This window comes from Lygodium microphyllum, chromosome 1, assembly GCF_053477565.2.
Source record: "Lygodium microphyllum isolate KBCC chromosome 1, Lygodium_microphyllum_v1.1.10, whole genome shotgun sequence".
NCBI lineage: Eukaryota > Viridiplantae > Streptophyta > Polypodiopsida > Schizaeales > Lygodiaceae > Lygodium > Lygodium microphyllum.
The window spans coordinates 146,037,454-146,058,730 of NC_141135.1; the positions used below are offsets into that span (position 1 = coordinate 146,037,454).

Genomic DNA, 21,277 nt, shown 5'->3' on the forward strand with positions numbered 1-21,277 from the left:
GAGCGCACAGGGCAGGGCATCTCTCTCTCTCTCTCTCGCGTGTGTTCGCTGCATGCAAGGGGAGATGATGTGTGGGTTTGCTGTCACTTCATGATGCTACAGGCATGGTGTCAATGTCTGCTGGTTGCGTCGCAGGTCGTCAGTGTCTATCGGTTGCATGGTAGGTCGTCGATATCAACAGGCAGGTCGTCTGTGTTGACACATCTCGTGGTTCTACAGCTCGTGAGCCTGAAGACGAGGCGGTTTGCAAGTTCGGCGATCTGCCCTAAGTATGCAAGAGCAAGGCAAGGTGTTGTAGGTCAGAGGTGACTGGGCACAGGAGGGTCAACGCCTGGCAGGCAGATGGCCGGGTTCTCTCTCTCTGCAAGTCGCAATCACAACCGACGGGGCAAAATGTCAGGTCCGAAGGTCCCGTGTCATTGCTACCCCGAGTCGTCCTCTCTCTCTCTCTCTCTCTCTCTCTCTCTCTTTGGAGAAGTCATTCAAATGCTTTTGGGATACGAAAATGGAGGGTGTAACAGAAGAATAGCCGACAAAGGGTGCTCCAAGGAGTGGGAGAGAGAGAAAGGGTGGCATATGAGACCCGAGCATGTATACAAGTGTGATGAGATCTCATTATAGCGCATACAGAAGTTCAAAACCATTCAGATCTAAAGGGCTGTGAAACTATATAAACTATAATAAAGAAAAAGAAATGAAAATGAAAATGAAATGCAAAGCTAGGCAGCGAAGTGATCACTGATGAGTAAACGGATTTGATATAATGCTCCCTCAAGGATTAAAATTATAGCACCACAAATGCTGGCCTAGCCTTCAGTATCCATCTCATCGACTGTTGTAATATCTACTCCATGTTGAGGGTGAGATCTCCTAGTCGGTACCTTCAATGGTGGGCGAGGGGGCAATGGTGGCTTAGATCTGTCTATGGTATTACCACATGGTTGTCCTCTACGGAATTTGTTTTGTCTCGCCCTGCAGAAAACTGTGGCTCACTGCAGCAAAACACGTCATAATGAAGATTTCATCTGACCTAGAGATCCCACTGCTTGTGGTGGGGAGGGCATAGTTACCAGGAACGGGGAACGGGAACGGGGGGAACGCCCAAAGCGAGGGAACGGGAACGGAGGGAATGGTATATATATATATATATCCTCTAGAGAGAGAGAGTCAACACTAGTCTTAGAATCTAGAGAGACAGATCATATCTATTATCAACCATGAATTATAATTCATGAAATTAGACTCTAGAGACATAATAATCAAGTTTCAACTTTCAACAATAATAAAGATTCAAAACATTGTAACCAGCAATGGATTGTCGCATTCATAATTCAACACTGTAATCAACAATGTTGCATAAGTCCAACTGGCAACAAGTGTGCATTGCAAAAACACAAAATATGCACTAAACAGTAAACTTTAAAGCCTAAATAGTAAAGATCCAAGTTACAAGAGCTCCAATTTCCAAGTCAATACTCTAAAGTTCCAAAAGGCTAGCTACTAAGTGCTCTGATTCATGGAAGATGGCTCCACTGTGCCTGAATGCTCATCCTGCTGAACAACATCCTGCCCATCATCATCACCATCATCATCATCGTCATCTTTTTCCCAACATATAAAAGAATCAGCCTTTGCAACTGATATACGAGCTAGCAAGCGAAGATTGGAGCTCACATAAACTAGGTCATTCGTCTTCATTGTACCAAGACGATTTCTCTTCTTTGAGTGAATGTGATTGAAGGAGCTCCATAGTTGCTCTAAACAAGAAGAGCTAATTGTTTGGCTAAGAATACGAATAGCCAAACTCTGCAACTCTGGAGCTTCTGCCCCATAGTCCTCCCACCATAAAGCAGCCCCAATATTTGTCCTGTCCTCTAGTGCATCCTCTGTACCAAACATCCCTAATGTTTGTCGATATACAGAGAGCTGATTTTTAATTTTGCGTTGCATTTCACGGCTAGGATAAAGCCTTGCAAGCAATGTGTTCCAAGCCTTGACCACCTCAAGGTCTCTTTCTTGCATCTTTCCTTGAAACTCAGGATCAAGCACATATGCTGCAGCATGCATAGGAGAGTCATACTCATTCCATCTGCTAATGCATAACTCCTTGATTTGCTCATACCTATCTGCATTTGGTTCCAAACTCTCCAACCTCTCAATCATGCGATCCATACCTTCATAGATCTTCCCAATGCATGGATCCATGCCATCTGCAAGCCTCAACATGTGCATAATAGGATCAACCATTTGGTTGGTGCGATTAACCTCATCCCAAAAATCTCTATCAGAAACATATGCATTACATAACACAGCAGTAGCAGTGGCAGCCCCAGTCCAATTTTCATACTCATCACTAGCAAATAGCTCCCTAATTGCACCTTTGCAATAGTGCAATCGACCAAGCATAAGAAAGTTATATGCAAATCGTGTATCCGAGTATTTAAGTTCTTTGTCACTTCTCTTGCGAAACTCAGCATGCAAGTACTGATGATTACATATAAATGTGATAATCTTATTGCCTTTCGCAACAAGAGATGCAATCCATGGCAAGTCCCCAATATCCTTCAACAAGTTATTCAAGCAATGCGCCATGCATGGACTAAAGGTGATATGTGGATACATTGCCATTAAAATGTTTCCTGCTGCCCTGTTTGTAGGTTCACCATCTGCCACAAACTGCACTATATTTTCTGCCCCAACAGCCTGCACTGCCTCGCACCACTCGGATGCCAATACATCTGCACTCTTTCCAGTCTCTGAAGCATCATGACTACCAATGAAGTATACATCTCCACGAGAATATGCAACAATACTATGTATGGAACTATGGCGTGTGTCACTCCATCCATCTGCTATCAATGTCACTCCATTTCTTACCCATTGATTGCGAATATTTGCTGTTGCAATCTCTATGGCTACTTTCTCCTTTTGAAGCAATGTAGTCCTGATAGTTTCTGATGAAGGGGGCTTATATGTGGGTCCATACTCTGCAATCTTTATCACCATATTTAAAAAATAAGGTGACCTGGCTGATTTGAATGCAATATGGTCATGGTAAAAAAAGCGTGCCACTGCTGCATCTGTTTCCTCTTTTTTCTTTGGTTCCCATGAAGTGTGCAATGAACTCTGTTTAGCACCACGACCTGTTGCCATTGATGGCCCACGAGAAGGCTGCGTAGCCACTAATCCTGGTGGTCTTCTGCATGAAGCACCATGCCCTGTTGGTCTTGGAGTCCATGTTGTTGGATCCACTGCTATATTTGGCGTCCACCTGGCATGTGAATTCCCCATAGATGTGGCTATGCGGTCAAGTAACTCCTGCCTTTTCTCAATTGATACATTGGTGCAAAAACGCACCTCTTTCCCCTCCTCATGTAGAAGATGGGCTCTCACTTTATCAGCCCCACTAGTGCGAGCATAAGGGCAAAGTTTGCATTTCCAAGGGCGAGCCCCTCCACCTCTCAATGGCACCCCTGCATCTACCTCATCCCACCATGACCAAGTAGTGCTTCGACTTCGTCCTGTTGTTGACGAAGTACCTGCTGAGGATGATGAAGATCCCATAGATGTCAATGCTGCCATCTATATAGAAGTGACAAATAATCAGTAAACTGTAAACTTCAATGAAATTAGTAATTACAGAAATTTGCAGCCAACATTTCAACATCCATGCGTCAAAGTTCAATGAAAACCAAGGTCCAAAGTGTACCGTGTGCCGCACGCGACGTAGGCGGGAGACTCAGAGGCAGGTGGGAGAGTCAAAGCCGAGCAGCCTGCAGGCGGAGGAGCAGGAGCAGGCGGGGCAGGTGCACGGAGCAGGCGGAGGAGCAGGTCCCAGGAGCAGGCGGAGGAGCAGGTCCCAGGAGCAGGCGGAGGAGCAGGTCCCAGGAGCAGGAGTAGGCGGCGCAGGTGCACGGAGCAGGCGGAGGAGCAGGAGCAGGCGGAGGAGCACAAGCAGGCGGGGCAGGCGCAGGGGACAGGCGGGGCAGGCGCAGGGGCAGGGGACAGGCGCAGGTGCAGGGGACAGGCGGGGCAGGCGCAGGCGCAGGGGATAGGGAACAGGGAACAGGGAACAAGTCCAGACGCAGGCGACAGGCGGAGGGGACACGCGACAGGCGGAGGGGACAGACACAGGCGACAGGCGACAGCGGGAGGCGGGAGCGAGCTGCGAAACATCAACAGATTTTTTTTTTTTAATTAAAAATTTACATACCTGGGCTGGAACGGCCGTTCCAAACAGGGAACGGCCAGGGAACGGGATGGAACGGGCTGGAACGGGCCAAGGAACGGGCTGGAACGTTTCGCCGGCGTTTCCTGGGCTCGTACCTCCCAGAACGCGTTAATCCGTTCCTATGCGCCGGAACGGGCATTCCCTGTTTCTATGGGGGAGGGAGTGCTCGCCATGCTGTTCATCTCAGTAAAGAAGCCTATAATGCTCCCTGTTTGGGTAGATCTGAGGAGGCTGTTCTGTTAACTGTTTGAAGCACCTCCCTAAGTCCTTGAAGCCCTATTGGGAATAGTCCCAAACATCTCTGGTCCTCAAACTCCATGATTTACCTTAAGGGACCCAAGCCCTCCCAAAGTGGTAATGCTATCTCCCTCTAAACTCATAATAGAATTTAGACTGACAAGTGTACTGCTCCTCTGACTCAACCTCGTTTCCCCGTAGCTGGCATATACAATCCTTTGGGGATATATTCTCATACTTCCATCTGCAAGGAGGGGGAGAGAGAGAGAAAGGGCGGGCATATGAGACCGGAGCATGTATACAAGTGTGATGAGATCTCATCATAAGGTATACAGAAGCTCAAAACCATTCAGATCTAAAGGGTTGTGAAACTGTACAAACTATGATAAAGAAAAAGAAATGAAATGAAAAGTAAAGCTGTGAACCAAAATGATCACTGATGAGTAAAAAGATTTGATATAATGCTCTCTCAAGGATTACAATTATAGGATCACAAATGCCGGCCTAAGCCTTCAGTATCCATCTCATCGGCTGTTGTAATATCTACTCCATGTTGAGAGTGAGATCTCCTAGTGGGCACTTTCAATGGTGGGCGATGGTGACTTAGATCTGTCAATGGTAAGTGCCACGTGGTTGTCCTCTAAGAAATTTGTTTGTCTTGCCCTGCAGAAAAATGTGGCTCACTCCAGGGAAACTCATCGTGATCAAGATTTCATCTGACCTGGGGATCCTGCAGGCGAGGGAGTGCTAGCCATGCTGTTCATCTCAGTAAAGAAGCCTATAATGCTCCCTGTCTGGGTAGATCTGAGGAGGCTGTACCGCTATCTGTTTGAAGCACCTCCTTATGTCCTTGAAGCTCTATTGGGAATAGTCCCAAACATCTCTGGTCCTCATACTCCATGACTTACCTTAAGGGACCAAAGCCCTCCCAAAGTGGTAATGATATCTCCCTCTAAACTCATAATAGACTTTAGACTGACAAGTGTACTGCTCCTCTGACTCAACCTCGTTTCCCCATACCTGGCATATACAATCCTTTGGGATTTATATTCTCATGCTTCCATGTCTCTATCCTCAACAGGTGTAATGAGGTGTGGAGCCGATCCAAGTGTGCACCCAAGGCAGTGTGAAAGGTAGATGTCCATACATCCTGGTCACCATACATCCTGGTCATCTTGTAAAACCATCCTCAAAGAGGCAAAGAAGATGTGGCAAATACTATAGCTTCTTCCTACGAAATGGCTGCACTGGGTTTCATCCAAGTCCTCTTTAGTGTCTAGTCGCACAATATTTATCCTAATTACCTGATTTCGTTTTGAGCAGCTGAGTGAAATATGGGGGCATCCAAGGCTGTAGCCAAAAGGTGGTAGAACCTCTATCTTGTTCCCATGTGCTCATTTGGACATAGAAAGAGAGAGAGAGAGAGAGAGGATTTATGTGCCACAAATAGGAGATTCCAATCACAAATAGGAGATATTTTCCATATTTATTCGAGCTAGGCTCCCAGGTTTGGGACGACTACTAGAGGTTTGGTACTCCAAAGCCACAGCAAAAAGAATAAATTATAGATGATGATGATTGCTTCCCTCATCCAGCCAATGAGATTTATTGAACATTCATTACAGTTGCTTTTCGTTTAGACTTCAATATCTCTTCACCCAAAAAACATGCACACACCCCTACACTTGACCTAACACACAAAATGTTGCCAGACTTTTCCAAAATCTTTGGACAAATATTAGTCTATAATCTCGCAAATCCAACCAAGAATTAGCAAGACACACTTGGGATCAGATAAAATCTTCAGACATTTCAGCTAATTTGTTGAAAAGTTTTCAGTCAGCACCCCTTATCAGCTAAAGAAGCTGCAGATGCGGTCATTCCTGTGCCCACCTAATTTGTTGAAAAGTTTTCAGTCAGCACCCCTTATCAGCTAAAGAAGCTGCAGATGCGGTCATTCCTGTGCCCACCCCCAGCAGCACCACCAAATTTTATGATCAAATGGCGTTTTGGCACAATATCAAAGTCCATCACCTTCAGATGACAATAGTTGAAGAACATGCTAGAATGAGTCAGATATGATGAGGTGGGGCTCCTTTGAATTGAGAGTAGGACTTACGCCAAGAGATTGCATTGCATCTGTTTCAGAGATTACAAGAGAGGACTCTCAGAGAGAGTTTGTATTAAATGCAGAGCTTTAGCAAGCCCACATTGAGATCTGATGAAATTGACACAAGCAGAGGTAGTTTGTGATGCCATTGAGCTCTGAAGACCCGCCTTTTGTGCACCTGTATACTCTGTGAAGGCTCCTTGCTGTTATAGCGAATATCAAAAATATGGATCTTGGGATCCACTGATCCAGACACAATGTAAAAGCCATCAGGGGACCAACTTTGACTGATTAGTGCTGAGTGAGATTCACTGCTTTCTTGTTTCCAGCCAAGCACATGAAGCTCAGAGCGATGCATCCGAAGATCAAATAATCGAAGCTGCCTACACAGAGCCCTGGAAAACCAGGGGATACAAATTTTTTTGACACATCATGTCCCTCATATAGTATGGCAGATAGTAATATGACACTGATATGGCAAAGCTCAATGCTGACTGACTACTCAATAACATAACAACTAAACAAAAACATTAAATTTCATGTATACTCACCCAGTTTGGACCATGTAAAGATTTGGATCCACTGGATTTGGTAGCATCCCCAGTGCTTTGTTATCAAGGTTAAAGTGAAAATCACTCCTGCCATATTCTGTGTCAAACCCGATAACACGCCTATCTACTCCAGCAGATAGCATTAAAGGCTTGTGCGGCATGCCTGCAACACCCATAACTGCCGAGGTATGCAGTGACTTGTGCAATATCTCAGGTTTCCATTGACAGCTTCCCTTGTTTCTCCAAAAAACAACACCATGATCACAACCACCAGTGGCAAAAGAGGTTCCACCATTCCATGGCAAGAACACCACACACTTTATGATTCCTTTGTCATGAGGCCTCTCTTCCAAAAACTCGATTTTGGCCTGTATAAAACTGAGAGAACATAGTAAGGGTTTGACAAAAATGAAAATTTTCCAGACAAGGAATCACACTTCACACAAAAGAGCCAGGGGGGAACAAATACCTTGGGCAAAGAGCTGATTATAGCTATCTGATTTTCTTTGCCATCAGCATTGTAGCATGCAAACAAGGATTCTCCAGATGGATGCCATGCAAGGTTTTCTGGCCACTTTCTGTGGACAGGTGATAGACAATCCACAGTGCCTACTAAAGACAAACCATCCCTGCATGAAGCATAGGTCAATGTCTGTCTGAAAATCAATCAGTATAGTAATATTAAGCAACCTCAAGTTTATAGTATGCAGATTAATATAGTAACCTTGAGGCTTGGATGGGGTGGTTGGCCTTGAGTTGCTCTCTCACCTATTGATTACTAAGAATCTAAAGATTCTACCTAGACACCTTGGATTTTTCAAGCAAAAACTCGGCGGTTGCACCTTCCCATCTTGTCCCATATAGAGACAAGCATAGTGTCCTCTCTCTTGAGGCCAGGCACACCTTTGTATTCTTACCAACATGGACACGAAGCTAGTGGCTTCTCTCCCAAGGTCTACTTTCACACACCCTCAACTATCACCTTGTCTATTGTTCTCCATTAACCCCCCCAGAAAATGCATTATTTGTAGTATTGACATTTATTGCACAAGGTAGGACAAATGCTTCAAAATTACCTATGAATAGGATATGTTGTGGGCATTCGCCACCTTCATTCATTCTCCATTGATCATCCTTCTGTCTCTCTTCCCTCCGAATAGCTAGTGCCCTCATTCCCGCTATTGTTACTCCTATGTTTGGATCCACCAAGTGCTACCAGAGGTTGTCCAACCTTCCCAAAGGATCATCAACTGCAGGCAACCTCACCAACCTCTAGTTAAGCAATGCGTGCCACCTCCCAGCATGTTCTAAGGCTCCTACAGCTGTTACTCTACCTCTAGCTGTCCAGAACAGTCAGGAGACAGACCGCCCTGTATCCTATGGGTTCAACATCTGCTTCAGATCTGTGTTTGCTGTCCAGTAAGTCTTCCAGAGCTGAAAGACCTGCATTTTCTGCTGCTGTTGCTTGCAGACAGTTGTGCAGCTCATCTGACATCCACAGCAGTTTCCCATCGCTCAGCATTGTGTGTTTTACTATTTAGAGGCTCTGACCTACTGCCACTTTCAAGTTTCCTCCTCAACTGGCTGCCCAGCAGTTGCCTTGACAGCAACCATCATTCCCTCGACAATTCTAACCACTCCAGGAAATTTAGCTTGCTGCTCTAGGTGTCCACACTGCTGCACCTGATCAAAACACAGCCTTATAGCTCGCATCAACTGCTGTTGCTTAATCTTTCATCATCAAGGAGGCCATTTTTGGTAACTGCCATCCTTCTGGCATTAGGTCTGCCTATTATTGCCTCTGTTGCTTATTTATAGGCAGCCCAGCCCATGCCTCCCATATGTTCAGCATATCATCATTCACACATCTTCCTCAAACAAATTCCCATCTTCTGCTTGCAGTTTGGTGCCCACATTGACACACTTCAATGGTGTGCAAGGGTTGTGTGTGCAGCCTTGTATCAGGGTTCAGATTAGTGTTTTCTTTTTGTTTATTTTGCGATTCATCTACTGTTCTCTTCTCTCCGTGTTGCTACTTCTGGTGCGCACTCCCAGGCAAATGGTAAGGAGATGGTGTTAGAGCAAAAGATGAACTATAGCACTTCTAGAAGGCCATGATCAAGGCCAAGGGGTGGGATCTCAATGACTCTATAAGTGAATGCAATGAATATGTTACAGAATGAAGAAGAAAACACGACAACTAAGTGAACAAACTGATGATATGGATGTATGCAATACAATTGAGCCTCAAGGAACTAGAAGGCTGTCAACAGCTGGCTGAGGGATGATAAAGAAGAACGTCGTCTTCTAAACAAGTCTCCAATGTGGTAGACCATCGTTACTCGACGCCCAAGGTGAGGACAAAGACTCCAAGACTCAGAAGTGCAGAAACTGCAAAACACAGCAGTCTTTTGGATCGAAGAGTGCTGAAACAGCATGCACTGCACAGCAACTCAGGAGCAGGGTAACAGCTGTGTGAGAAGCAGACTACAGTGCAGCATTCAGGGGCTGTTGGAAAGGAGTAGCAACATTGCCAGCCACAAATATGACAGCAATCTGGATGCCGCAACAGCAGCAATGATGTCATCAGGCTGTGTGATGTTGCCAGCTGCAAATCAGGTCACAAGGGCTGAGATGATGTTGATAATGATGAAGAGCCGGTGCACAGATGGCTGAGACAGCAAGGCGCAAGAAAGATGGCAATGATGGTGATGATGATGGCTGATCAACACTCTGAGATGATGATGTGATGATATTGGAAAAAAGATGAGAAAGTGTGAAGATGCATTCATAGCACTTAATGGACCTTTTGCCCTACCAAATCCTCTGGACTTTCATACTAACGAAAATGATTTAAAATATGTTTTGGGGCTCTACAAGAGATGAATAAGTTAGCCAAAAATAAGACATTAAATTTACGGGTCATTATGAGTAGCTTCCAGGGCTGAGATGATGTCGCTAAGGATGAAAGAGTAAGTGGACAGATGGCTGGGACAGTAAGGCGCGAGAAAGATGGCAATGATGGTGATGATGATGGCTAATCAACACTGTGAGGCGATGGTGTGATGATATTGGAAAAAAAGATGAGAAAGTGTGAACATGCATCTCTTTTATAGCACTTAATGGGCCTTTTGCCCTACCAAATCCTCTGGAGTTTCATACTAAAGAAAATTATTTAAAATATGTTTTGGGGCTCTACGAGAGATGAATAAAAATAAGAGATTAAATTTAGGGCTCATTATGAGTAGCTTCCAGGGCTGAGATGATGCCACTAAGCATGAAAGAGCAGGTGCACAGACGGCTGGGACAGCAAGGTGCGAGAAAGATGGCAATGACGGTGATGATGATGGCTCATCAAAACTCCGAGACAATGGTATGATGATATCAGAAAAAAAGTTGAGAAAGAGTGAGCATGCATCCCTTTTGTTGAACTTAATGGCCCTTTTGTCCTACCAAATCCTCTAGAGTTTCACACTAACGAAAACTATTAAAAATATGTTTTAGGGCTCTACAAGAGATGAACAAGTTAGCCAAAAACAAGAGACTAAATTGAGGGCTCATTATGAGTAGCTTCCAGGGCTGAGATGATCTCGCTAATGGTGAAGAGCAGGTGCACAGGTGACTGGGACAGCAAGGAGCGAGAAAGATGGTAACAATGGTGATCTCGAGGTCATTGGGATCATTTACAAGACAATTGAGAGCCAGCCTTGATTGCATCATGTTTTTTGGCCAAATGTGCGTGTGGCACATTTCTTTCTACTCACTCAACCATTATAATGGGAGTGTAGTCTACTTGCTGTTACTATGAATTATACTCAAGTAGTCATATCTTCCATTGGCCATATTACCAACCCAAAGAGCCACTAGCCAGGGATAGACTTCCTGTTTTCCTTACAGTTGCTTGTGATGTTTTTTTTGGTGGTGGTGCAAGGCATATGAATATTTGCCAGAATGCAAATATCATCTGAATTTGCTGTTGATATTCAATCAAGAGTCACCCAAATATATAACACTTTCCTTGAAAAAAAAAACCTCAATTGTTGTGTTCTGTTAATAGGACATGGAACAAGTGCAATAAGGTGTATGTATGTGTGCTTGTGCACTAGTATGAGTGCACAATAAGAGCCCATTGCCCTGTTTTTTTTCTTCTTCTTTTTTTGGGAAGGAGGGGGGGGGGGGGGGGGGGGGGGGGGGGGTGTAAACCTGCACTCGTTACGCACTCAACACGGCACAGAAAGGTAACACGATATGAGCTCAAGGTATACTCTTGTATTATTCAATCCAAAAGCGGGACAACATAGACACATCCCAGGACTACACCCTCGTGACGCCGCACATAAGAGGGTTCACCACTGGGCATAGGGAATCACACGTAGAGTGGAAACAAGGCAGGGCTTTGAGTCACTACTACTCCCTATATAGGTGCAATCGGTAGCAACGGCATGGTATGGCTACAAAGCCCTTACACTCACCCCCACTTACTGGATTGCTGACCTCAGCAATCTAAGGGTAGCGTTTGTTATTTGACTCATCCGGGGTCTTAACGCAGCTTTTCCTAGCAAGCTGGTCAGTGTCTGCCGGTCTAAGGGGACCGCGGGGTCTTAACACAGTCTATATTATCAGACTGGCCAGTGTCTACCGCACTAAAACGTTGGGGCTTTTTCTTTTTTGATGGAGTTATTTGTGAGGATTGCTACCATGCAAGTCCACCCTCGAATCGATTACATTTGAGGAGTGGAGGCACATTTGGGGCCTATGATTGAGAACCGCATTATTTGTGGAAGTGTTGAGGCGGCTCAAGGGTCGGTAGAAGGAGCAGGGGGATTCTCCTCGAGCCAAAGGGCGAAGGCAACCTTTCCGCGTTCACGGGCCTCCGCTTCTGAGATCCAAGGGGCCTCCTTGAGTGGACGCCCGCGCCACTTGGTGAGGTATTTGGGGAAGCCTCTTTGTTCCCGGCGTCGGAGGAATGCTTCTACTTCGAAAGGACCATTGGAATGGAGCATTGGTACGTGCCGTCCCCATTGGTTGTCGGGATAGAACCTGCGCAAAAGACGAGCATGAAATGCATTATGAACACAAACACTGTCTGGCAGGTCCAATTTGTAGGTGACTTCGTTCAGCACTTGAGTGATTCGGTAGGGTCCATAGTAGCGGTGATTGAACTTGGGGGTCATGTTTTTGGGAAGTGATATATTCTTAGAGCTCACTAGGACCAGGTCTCCTTTGGCGAATAGTACCGCCTTTCTCTTCTTATTTGCTTGCTCTATCATTGTTATCTTGCTTTGCTCGAGACTTTGCTTAGCTACTGCATTGCGATCTCTCCATTTCTTCAAAAATTCTTCTACATCTTGATCCTCCGCTTTGGCCGCTCCGGATGCTAAGGCCAGTGGTGTAATGACTTCTTTTCCTGTGGCTAACTCAAAGGGAGTGTACCCCGTAGCCGAGTGGATGGAGCTATTATAGTGGAATTCCAAGACGTCAAGGTACAAGGCCCAATCTTTCTGATCCACTCTCGCATAGCTGCGGAGGTAATCTTCGTTGCCTTGGTTGACTCGTTCTATCTGTCCATCTGTCTCCGGATGGAAGGATGATGAAAATCTCAGTTGGGTTTCCAGAGTCTTGAAGAGTTCCTTCCACATGTCGCTCATGAATCTTCCATCTCTATCTGATACAATGGCCAGTGGTAAGCCATGCAGTTTGAATACATGTGTGAAGAAGAGGCGTGCTACCTCCTTGGCATTCAGTGGTGGTTTGGCCGGGATGAAGTAGGCCTGTTTAGAGAAATAGTCCACTACTACAAAGATAATTGTGTACCCATGGGATTCCGGTAGCTCCACAATGAAGTCCATGCTGATGATATCCCATAGGCGGTTAGGTACTGGTAATGGTTGTAGTAGTCCAGCTGGTCTTGATCTTGGTGCTTTAACCATTTGGCAAGTGGGGCAAGTTTTGATGTAGTCTATCACTTCTTCCTTCATGTTCGGCCAAAAGAACTGCTTCCTAAGGGCCTCCAAGGTTTTGCTTTGCCCTTTGTGGCCTCCAATCTTGCCGTCGTGTATCTCATGCAGGATGAGTTTCTTTAATTCCACATTGTTGGGGATATACAATCTCTTGCCTAAAAATAGAATATCCTCTTCTAAGGTGTACATTCCATGTGGTGTCTTCTCTGCTTCCACATCTTTGATTATCTTGTGCATTTCTTGATCTTGTTCTAGGGCCTCTTTGACAAGTTCTATGAAGTTGCTGCTGACCACACTGACATCTTTCAGGTCAACTTTCCGGCTCAAGGCATCTGCTATTTTATTAGTAGAGCCGGGTTTGTGCTTAATCTCCAGGTCAAATTCGGCTAGGAAGTCTAGCCAGCGGGCTTGCTTTGCTCATAACTTGGGTTGGGATTGGAAGTATTTGAGGAAGATATTGTCGGTGAAGACTATTGTATGCTTGTCTTGAACATAGTGCTTCCATTTTCTAAGGCAGTGGATGACTGCCAACATTTCTTTCTCATGTGTGCTCCACCTTGTTTCAGCATCGGTAAATTTCTTTGACTCATACGCAATGGGGTGACCCTCTTGGACAAGTACACCCCCTATGCCATAGTCAGATGCATCTTAGAGATTTCAAAGGGTTTGGTGAAGTTCGGCACCCTTAGGACGGGAGTTTGGCTCATGCACTTCTTCATCTGCTCAAAGGCTTCCTGCTACACATTCCCCCATGTAAAAGAGTGGTCTTCTTTAGTGAGGTGGGAGAGGGGGACAGTGATAAGGCTGTAATCTTTGATGAATCTTCGACAAAATACTGTGAAGCCTAGGAACTTCCGCACTTCTCTTACAGTTTTCAGTACAGGCCATCTTTGGACAGCTTCCACTTTCTTAGGGTCCACTTTGATTCCATCTGCTCCTACAATAAAGCCTAAGAATTTCAATTCTTTCACTGCGAACTCACATTTTTCCGGCTTGGCATATAATTGATGCTGCCGCAATTTCTCAAAAACTTTGCGTAAGTGTTGTTTGTGCTCTTCTAAGGTCTTGCTGTAGACTAGGAGGTCATCTATGTAGATAATGACAAAGATATCTATCTCCGGTCTGAAAATTCCATCCATGAGGCCACAAAATGTGCCTGGCCCATTGCTTAGGCCAAATCCTAATACTAACCACTCAAAACTACCATATCAGGTACGGAAGGCTGTTTTTGGGATATCTTCTTCGGCTATGCGGATTTGGTGGTATCCTGATCTAAGATCAATCCAACTGAAGTACTTAGCCCCGTGCAATCTATCTAAGAGGTCTTCCACTAGGGGCATAAGGTATTTGTTTTTTATGGTGATTTTGTTAAGAGCCCTATAATCTACACAGAGTCTAAGTCCCCCATCCTTCTTCTTTACAAACAACACTGGAGCACCAAAGGGGGATTTGCTAGGGCGGATGAATCCTTGTTCTTCTGGTCATGTAGTTGCTTCTTCAATTCCATGAGCTCGGTGTGGTTCGTGCGATAGGGAGCTCGGGCCGGTGGGGCAGACCCTGGAACCAGCTCAATCTTGTGATTCACATCTCGTCTGGGTGGTAAACCCTTGGGTAGTTCGGTTGGCATTACATCTTTGAATTCTTCAAGTATTTCTGCCACTTCTGTGTTCCTCTTCTATTGTTTGGGTTTCTTGCCATTTTCTTCTTCTTCAATTGGTCGGATCATACACAGATAGACCATATCTCCTTGCTTGACTGATTTCTCGACTTGCTTTGCACTGCATGTCATGATACGTGGCCTGATAACGGTCCCTTGGACCGGTGCTTTTTGGGTCTGGCCCTTTGGTTGGTTTGTAGTTGGTTTCACTGTTTGGTATGATACTCCTGGCTTATTCTCCTTCATTTGCACCTTGATTGGGGTCCTACCAGGTAGCTGCATTCTTTCGCATGGTACTCTTACGCCTTCTCCTTGAATATCTAGCATCATTTCATTCACACCCTTACCAAACATTGCAATGACATACTTGTCATAGAATTATAAGCCTAATATCACTTCAAAATCATCCATGGGGATTACTAAGAAGTTGAGTTTCGCTTTCCACTTGTCGGCTTCCACTTGGACTGCAAAGACTTGTTTTACTTCCTTGGCTTCTCCTTGTGCAAATGTCACTGTTAATCCTTCTGGGGCTTTTGATAGCTTCAATCCATGTTTTGCTACACACTGTGGTGTCATGAAGTTGTGTGTTGCTCCTGTGTTCACCATGGTAGATTGGTTTCCTTCGCCCATTCGGCCTTTGATATATAGATGGTGGACTGCCGCTACCCTGGCTGCCATGCATTGGGGTCGGGCACTAACTGACCCTACCCTTGGGTGATCCATGCTCTCTTCACCCCCATTTGGGATTTCCTGGATACACGGTGATAGTGGTTCTTCTCCTCCATATGCACAAGTTGCATTCACCCTTGATCCGCTCGATGAAGCTGTGTCTTCTATTGGGCACCTGTTTTGGTAGTGTGGACCCCCGCATTTGAAGCATCTGATGCCCGTGGAAGGGCCTGGGGGTCTCCACCATGATGTGTTTGATCCTGCGGGCCCATATGATGTGCTAGGGGTTGACCTGTAGTGATTGTTTCCCCATCTCCCTGCTGCTCCTCTTGGTACTAATGCGGTTTGGGATACGGCCGTGGTGTTAGTGGTGTTTTGACTCCTTGTATCTATGAATACCCCTCTAGGAGCATTGGGCCTCTGGTTCCAGGAGTTGTTGTTGTTGAAGGTGTTGTTGAAGTTGTTGTTATTGAACCTGTTTTGATTCCCTTGTGCTGTTCTTCTGCCTTCCAGGTCCACCAGTCGTTCGGCCATTCTCGTGGCTTCTGCTAAGCTTATTGGCTCCTGTCTCTCCACATCTCTTCTAGCCCATTCTTGCATCCCAAACAAAAATCCATGTAGCTTAGTATCGGTATCCATGTTTGGTACCTGCAGCATGATTTGCCTATATTTGCTGACATACTCTTTCATCTTTCACTGTGCTTGCTTGAGGTTCCTCCATTCATCTCTCACTTTGAATTTTTCCAGCTTTGGAATAAAGTAGTCCTTCAGTTCTTCCTGGAGTTCTTCCCACGAACAGATTGTGTGGCCCTGCTCTTGTTCTAACAGGTACCAACTAGCAGTGTCCTCCTCCAAGTAAATGGCTGCCACTTTTGCCTTCCTGTCTTCGGTAATTCTTGAATACTTTAAGTACCTATCCACCTCTGCGATCCATTTCTTCAGAACCAACCCATCTCTCTCTCCCTTGTACTTGGCGGGTTGGGGCATCTTGAATTTTCCTCTTCTGAACTACTGCTATCTTCCTCTTCTTTGCAATGGTGCTTCTTCTCCTTCTTCTTGTCTTTCTTTTTACTTCCTAATTCTACTACTTTCTCCTTCTCCTTCCTTGTATCTTGCGCCCTCCTAGATGACTCCTCTCTACCCGTTCTATCCATCTCCTCTTGCATTCGGTGTCTCTTTTCCTCTTCTTGTTGTTGACTCACCCATTCTCTATAGCCCTGCTCTACTTCTAGTTTTTTCCTCCTTTCTTCCTCTTCCTCTTTCATCTGCATGTTTCTCCATATTGATTCTAGCATGCCTGACATACTATCTAATTGTCTTTCTAGTCCGGCCACCTTCTCCTCTTGGGCCACTCTCCATTCTTGTCCCCTACTCTTCTTCCTCTCCTCCAGTGTCGGGAGGGTGATGTTCTCCCTTTCTTCCTCCATGTGGTTGGTGGTGGTGTCGACGCGGAAAAGCCGCGTTTCGCCTATGGTGGTGTGGGTTGTGCCGCGGGGAAGCCGCGTCACGTCTTCAGACGGTGGGATGTCGAGGTTGGGGCGTCACGCCGGGGCGACGCGTCGGGGGAGCGTCGCAACGTGGGGCGACACGACGTGGGTCAACGCGACGTGGGGCGTCGCGCTGTGGGTTGTTACGACTTCAATCTCTTCGAGGCACTCCATCTTGTCTCCTACTTCCGTGAGCACTCCTTCACTCCGGGCAAGAGTAGCTCTGATACCAAGTGTGATAAACCTGCACTCGTTACGCACTCAACACGGCACAGAAAGGTAACACGATATGAGCTCAAGGTATACTCTTGTATTATTCAATCCAAAAGCGGGACAACATAGACACATCCCAGGACTACACCCTCGTGACGCCGCACATAAGAGGGTTCACCACTGGGCATAGGGAATCACGCGTAGAGTGGAAACAAGGCAGGACTTTGAGTCACTACTACTCCCTATATAGGTGCAATCGGTAGCAACGGCATGGTATAGCTACAAAGCCCTTACAGGGGGGGGGGCGCGCGGGGACATTGTTCCTATGTGCACATAGAATAGCTCACAAGCCACAAGAATGTGGAGCTTGGTCACACTAGGATTCTCCTCCTTGGTGACTGTCCCAAGAAGAAGCACGTTCGAACTTGGGATGGCAATGAGCCTGGACTTATATAAACACCACGTGAGCATAGGTTTCAGCCGAGCGATGCACCCAAAAGACTTAAACCCACAACCTCACAGTTAAAAGCCTAAGTTTTAAACCCTAGGCCATCACCTACGGGGCACAAGAGCTGTGAAATCTTGGAGAACTTCTGCACTCAAGTATTCCTCCTTACATATCAGGAGGCTTCCCAATGGCAAAAACCAAAGTGAGTGCAATTCTTCTAATGCAAGCAATACTATGGTGATGATCTCAAAACTAGGAATAAACTTCACAAACTAATACAACTATTACTCTTATTTCAGCAAACCACAGCAATCTTGGCACTTTGAACAACAGAATTACAATTAAAACTCCATAACAACATATGTAAGCATTTTCTTACATACCCTTTGCCTTCAATCTTCCAAACATTGACAAGTCCATCCAGCGCACTGCAGATAAAAGATTGTTACAATTTAGTTCTGGTAGTGACAATAACACAGAAGATACTGATCAATCATTCTTTCTCATATAAGCAACCACTAGCATCCAGATTATGTCTGGAAATACTACTTTATTGCTGTTCTATTTGTAACTTCTACTTGTAAGTCTACTTGTCAAGCTACTGACAAGGAATGCACAAGAGAGGAAGAGTGTAGATAAACAGGCAGTTTGCAGTCCAATTTCAGAAATTTGGCACTTTTAGCATCACAAACCAAAGTATCAGGAGATTGCAAACCGTCATTAAAGAATGACAATAGATTGAATATCCATCCATATCAACTTATTGGCACCAGTAATAGGGAACATGTCACCTTATGTGACATTGAAACAGAATATTTGATGCTGACTGTGGAAGAGAAAACTAGTTTGTTGGTGCAACATGATCAGAGTCTTTATTAAGTGTTGCCTAAAGTAAAAACCACTTTTTATTTGGAAGGGAACCAAAAAGCAGTTTTTTGGGCAATCATTATGACTGAACGCCTAGCTATTACCACCTGTCTGACTTATTATCAAGTGGCCCTCTTTGAAATTTCTTGACTTTTTTGGAGGTGTTGAGATACATTGGCCTTGCAAGCCACCAATGTGCCCTCCGCCCCACCACACAACCCCAAATGGAAACAGAACTATAACTGAAAGATGTTTCAAATTGGGATAGTAGTTCAAAGCGTAATTGAAGGCTGTGTGGACCCACTGTCTAATACAAAAAGCCACTTCAGATGCTTCTATCAGAACAATACACAACCATATGCACCTTTGCTTAGAGGATTGTGTATTGCAGCCATGAAATTAGGCTGCCAATAAAAGTGAAAACTAAGAAATTTTTCCTTTCCATGTAAAAAGCAAGCAAACCCTATCAAATTGGAGAATTTGAACAGACCAGTTCTTTATGGGGAACTTGAGGTATAGGATGTTAATGTCATGTGATATTAATGGTGGGCAGGACAATTCATGATATGCAATTTCCCAATACAATTAAAAATCAACCAGAAATTTGAAAATGTAAGCATGCACGGGAGAAGAAAAAATCCAAGCCAGATTATTTTCATACATATCACTTGACAAAAATGAAAGCATATGTGATCCACCTGGTAACACACATTTCAGCTGAAACAGGATTTACTTCCAAACTCCTAAGCTTGCGCTTGTGTTGACTCGAAATGTAGAGATGTTGTGGCACATTAATGAAGGAAGGTGCCAATTTAGCACCAACTTGACACACCAAATCTGCACTGGCTCCAAGATCACACCCTGCATCAGGACACTACTATGTAACTTCAGTAAAGGGGGGTACTTTTGTATGAGACACCTATGCATATAGTTCATTGAAAAGGCACCAGAAAACTGAAGACCTAAGTAGCTATCACTAACTGTAAAATGGAAAGAGTAAGACACAAAGAGGTGTCCTCTGTGCAATAATCCTGAGAAAGCATAAACTGTTCATGGACTCCACAACCTGCCTTATGGGAAGCAAACTGACAAAGCGTGGAGTATTTTTTAACTCTATGACCTGTCCCTACAAAACAACCACTGAAGCTGCAGCTTAGTTTGACCATAAAACCATGCTCTAAATCATGACAGGGTCATTCTTGTACTCAATTGATGTAAGGCAACAGCTTGGTCTGAAGAAAATTTGAATGAGATCTCCATTGCCCCAAAAATTTCATATTTTCAAAAGCCTCAATATTTTTTCCATACACTGGTCTTCAAAAACTGGGTACTCAATTGATGTAAGGCAACAGCTTGGTCTGAAGAAAATTTGAATGAGATCTCCATTGCCCCAAAATTTTCATATTTTCAAAAGCCTCAATATTTTTTCCATATACTGGTCTTCAAAAACTGGAAAATACTGTTTTAATCATCACGTTTCTTGACACTTTGGGAGAAGGTGCACAAGGCAATTGAAAGGTATTATATCTACCAAAAAACGGATGCCAGCTTAGATACGCATGGATGTGATTTAAACTAGCCACGTGGAAAAAATAGGGGAGGGTCACTTATTGCTGCTGACTCAGACAAACCACCCTAATTTAAAGATGTGTCAACAGTGAACTAAAAGAAATTGAGTAGGTAAATTCCTTCCTAGAATTTAATTGTTGCTTTTGAGATAGCATTTTGGTCATGACATGAATACATTAAGTCTGTTCCTGCTGTCATGGGATGTTGCACAATTAATGTACTGGATCCTTTAAATTATAGAGTCATTAATCTAGGAAGTATTAAGTAATACCCACCAAAACATAGGTACATAATTACTAGGGCCACATATAGAGCCCATTAGGCATGACTTAAACATTTGCAAACTCATCTCCATGCATGTCTCCCTACTAAAGGGGGCCTCCAACCTTGGTGTCTCAAGGACTGAGGCAGAGTTGACTGAGAATGGTGTCGGAGTGTGTCATACTTGTGAAGGATCCAGAATTGAAGCAGCAACAGCCCATCAACGATGATGATCCTGTAGGCGACAGTAGAGGAAGCGAAGCGAAGCCCTCCGGAGTGTGCCCTATGTCAAGGAAACAGTGGATTAACAAAATGCATGTAGCATGACCAAATTTGCGTTGTATCATGTGGCATGTGCAATGATGACATCAGCAGGTCACAGCACGTCATAGGTGAAGATATTAGCAGGGCAGCCTGCTCTTGATCAAAACAGAGCAGAAGCAGCCAGGAAAACACAGCAATGGCTCTCCACAAGATGACGACAGCAGGCCAGCAGTTTTCTGATGACATGGTAGGCTGGGCATCAGCTGCCCAATCTTCAACTTGCACACCCTAATCTAGTCCATCAATGGAAGGCTCAATATACTACATCTGATGTTGAGTTGATGCAGGGGATTTACCTGAGTTCCATTATCATTGCATCATTTCCCCCTTGCAGTTATAGACATCTCATTATCCATGATATAGTCTTAGCAATCTTGAAAATGACTATCAAGAGTTTCCCATTATGAAAGGAGATAACCTGAAAGTTGACCTAGCTCAATATCGGCATATACTCACTGAGTTTGCCACCACTGACTCCCCCAAGCAAGACAACAATCACATCATCTTAGGTCTCAACAAGCTGTGTCCCATTCTATAGATTAAAGTGTCAGCTCTTGCATTACAAATGGTCAACAATAAGACTACAGGTCCTCTTTCATCTTCAAAGCAGACTTCAGTTTCCACTTCTTCAAAGAGGCAAGCCAAGATTGACAAGAACTCTAACGGGCGGACGAAGTAGATAGCAATGACTAA

At 44.7% G+C, this 21,277-nt stretch overlaps 1 protein-coding gene across 5 annotated transcripts in view; it reads right to left on the reverse strand.

The window, feature by feature from the left end:
* Positions 1-1,193: 1,193 nt before the first annotated feature.
* The window catches only part of LOC148041780 (uncharacterized), a 64,143-nt gene continuing 44,059 nt past the window's right edge, over positions 1,194-21,277 (reverse strand). Inside the window, exons 4-8 of one of the 5 annotated variants that reach the window (XM_087682394.1) lie at positions 19,129-19,291; positions 17,947-17,991; positions 7,599-7,758; positions 7,130-7,497; positions 3,442-3,582 (exon numbers count right to left, since the gene is read on the reverse strand). In XM_087682394.1, coding sequence (XP_087538520.1) covers positions 3,570-3,582; positions 7,130-7,497; positions 7,599-7,758; positions 17,947-17,991; positions 19,129-19,291 — 749 coding nt within the window. In that variant the 3' untranslated portion in view covers positions 3,442-3,569. Of the gene's footprint in view, positions 3,583-5,889; positions 6,974-7,129; positions 7,498-7,598; positions 7,759-17,946; positions 17,992-19,128; positions 19,292-21,277 lie in introns of those variants that run through there. The other 4 variants (XM_087682385.1, XM_087682379.1, XM_087682373.1 and 1 more) reach the window with 4 other exon arrangements.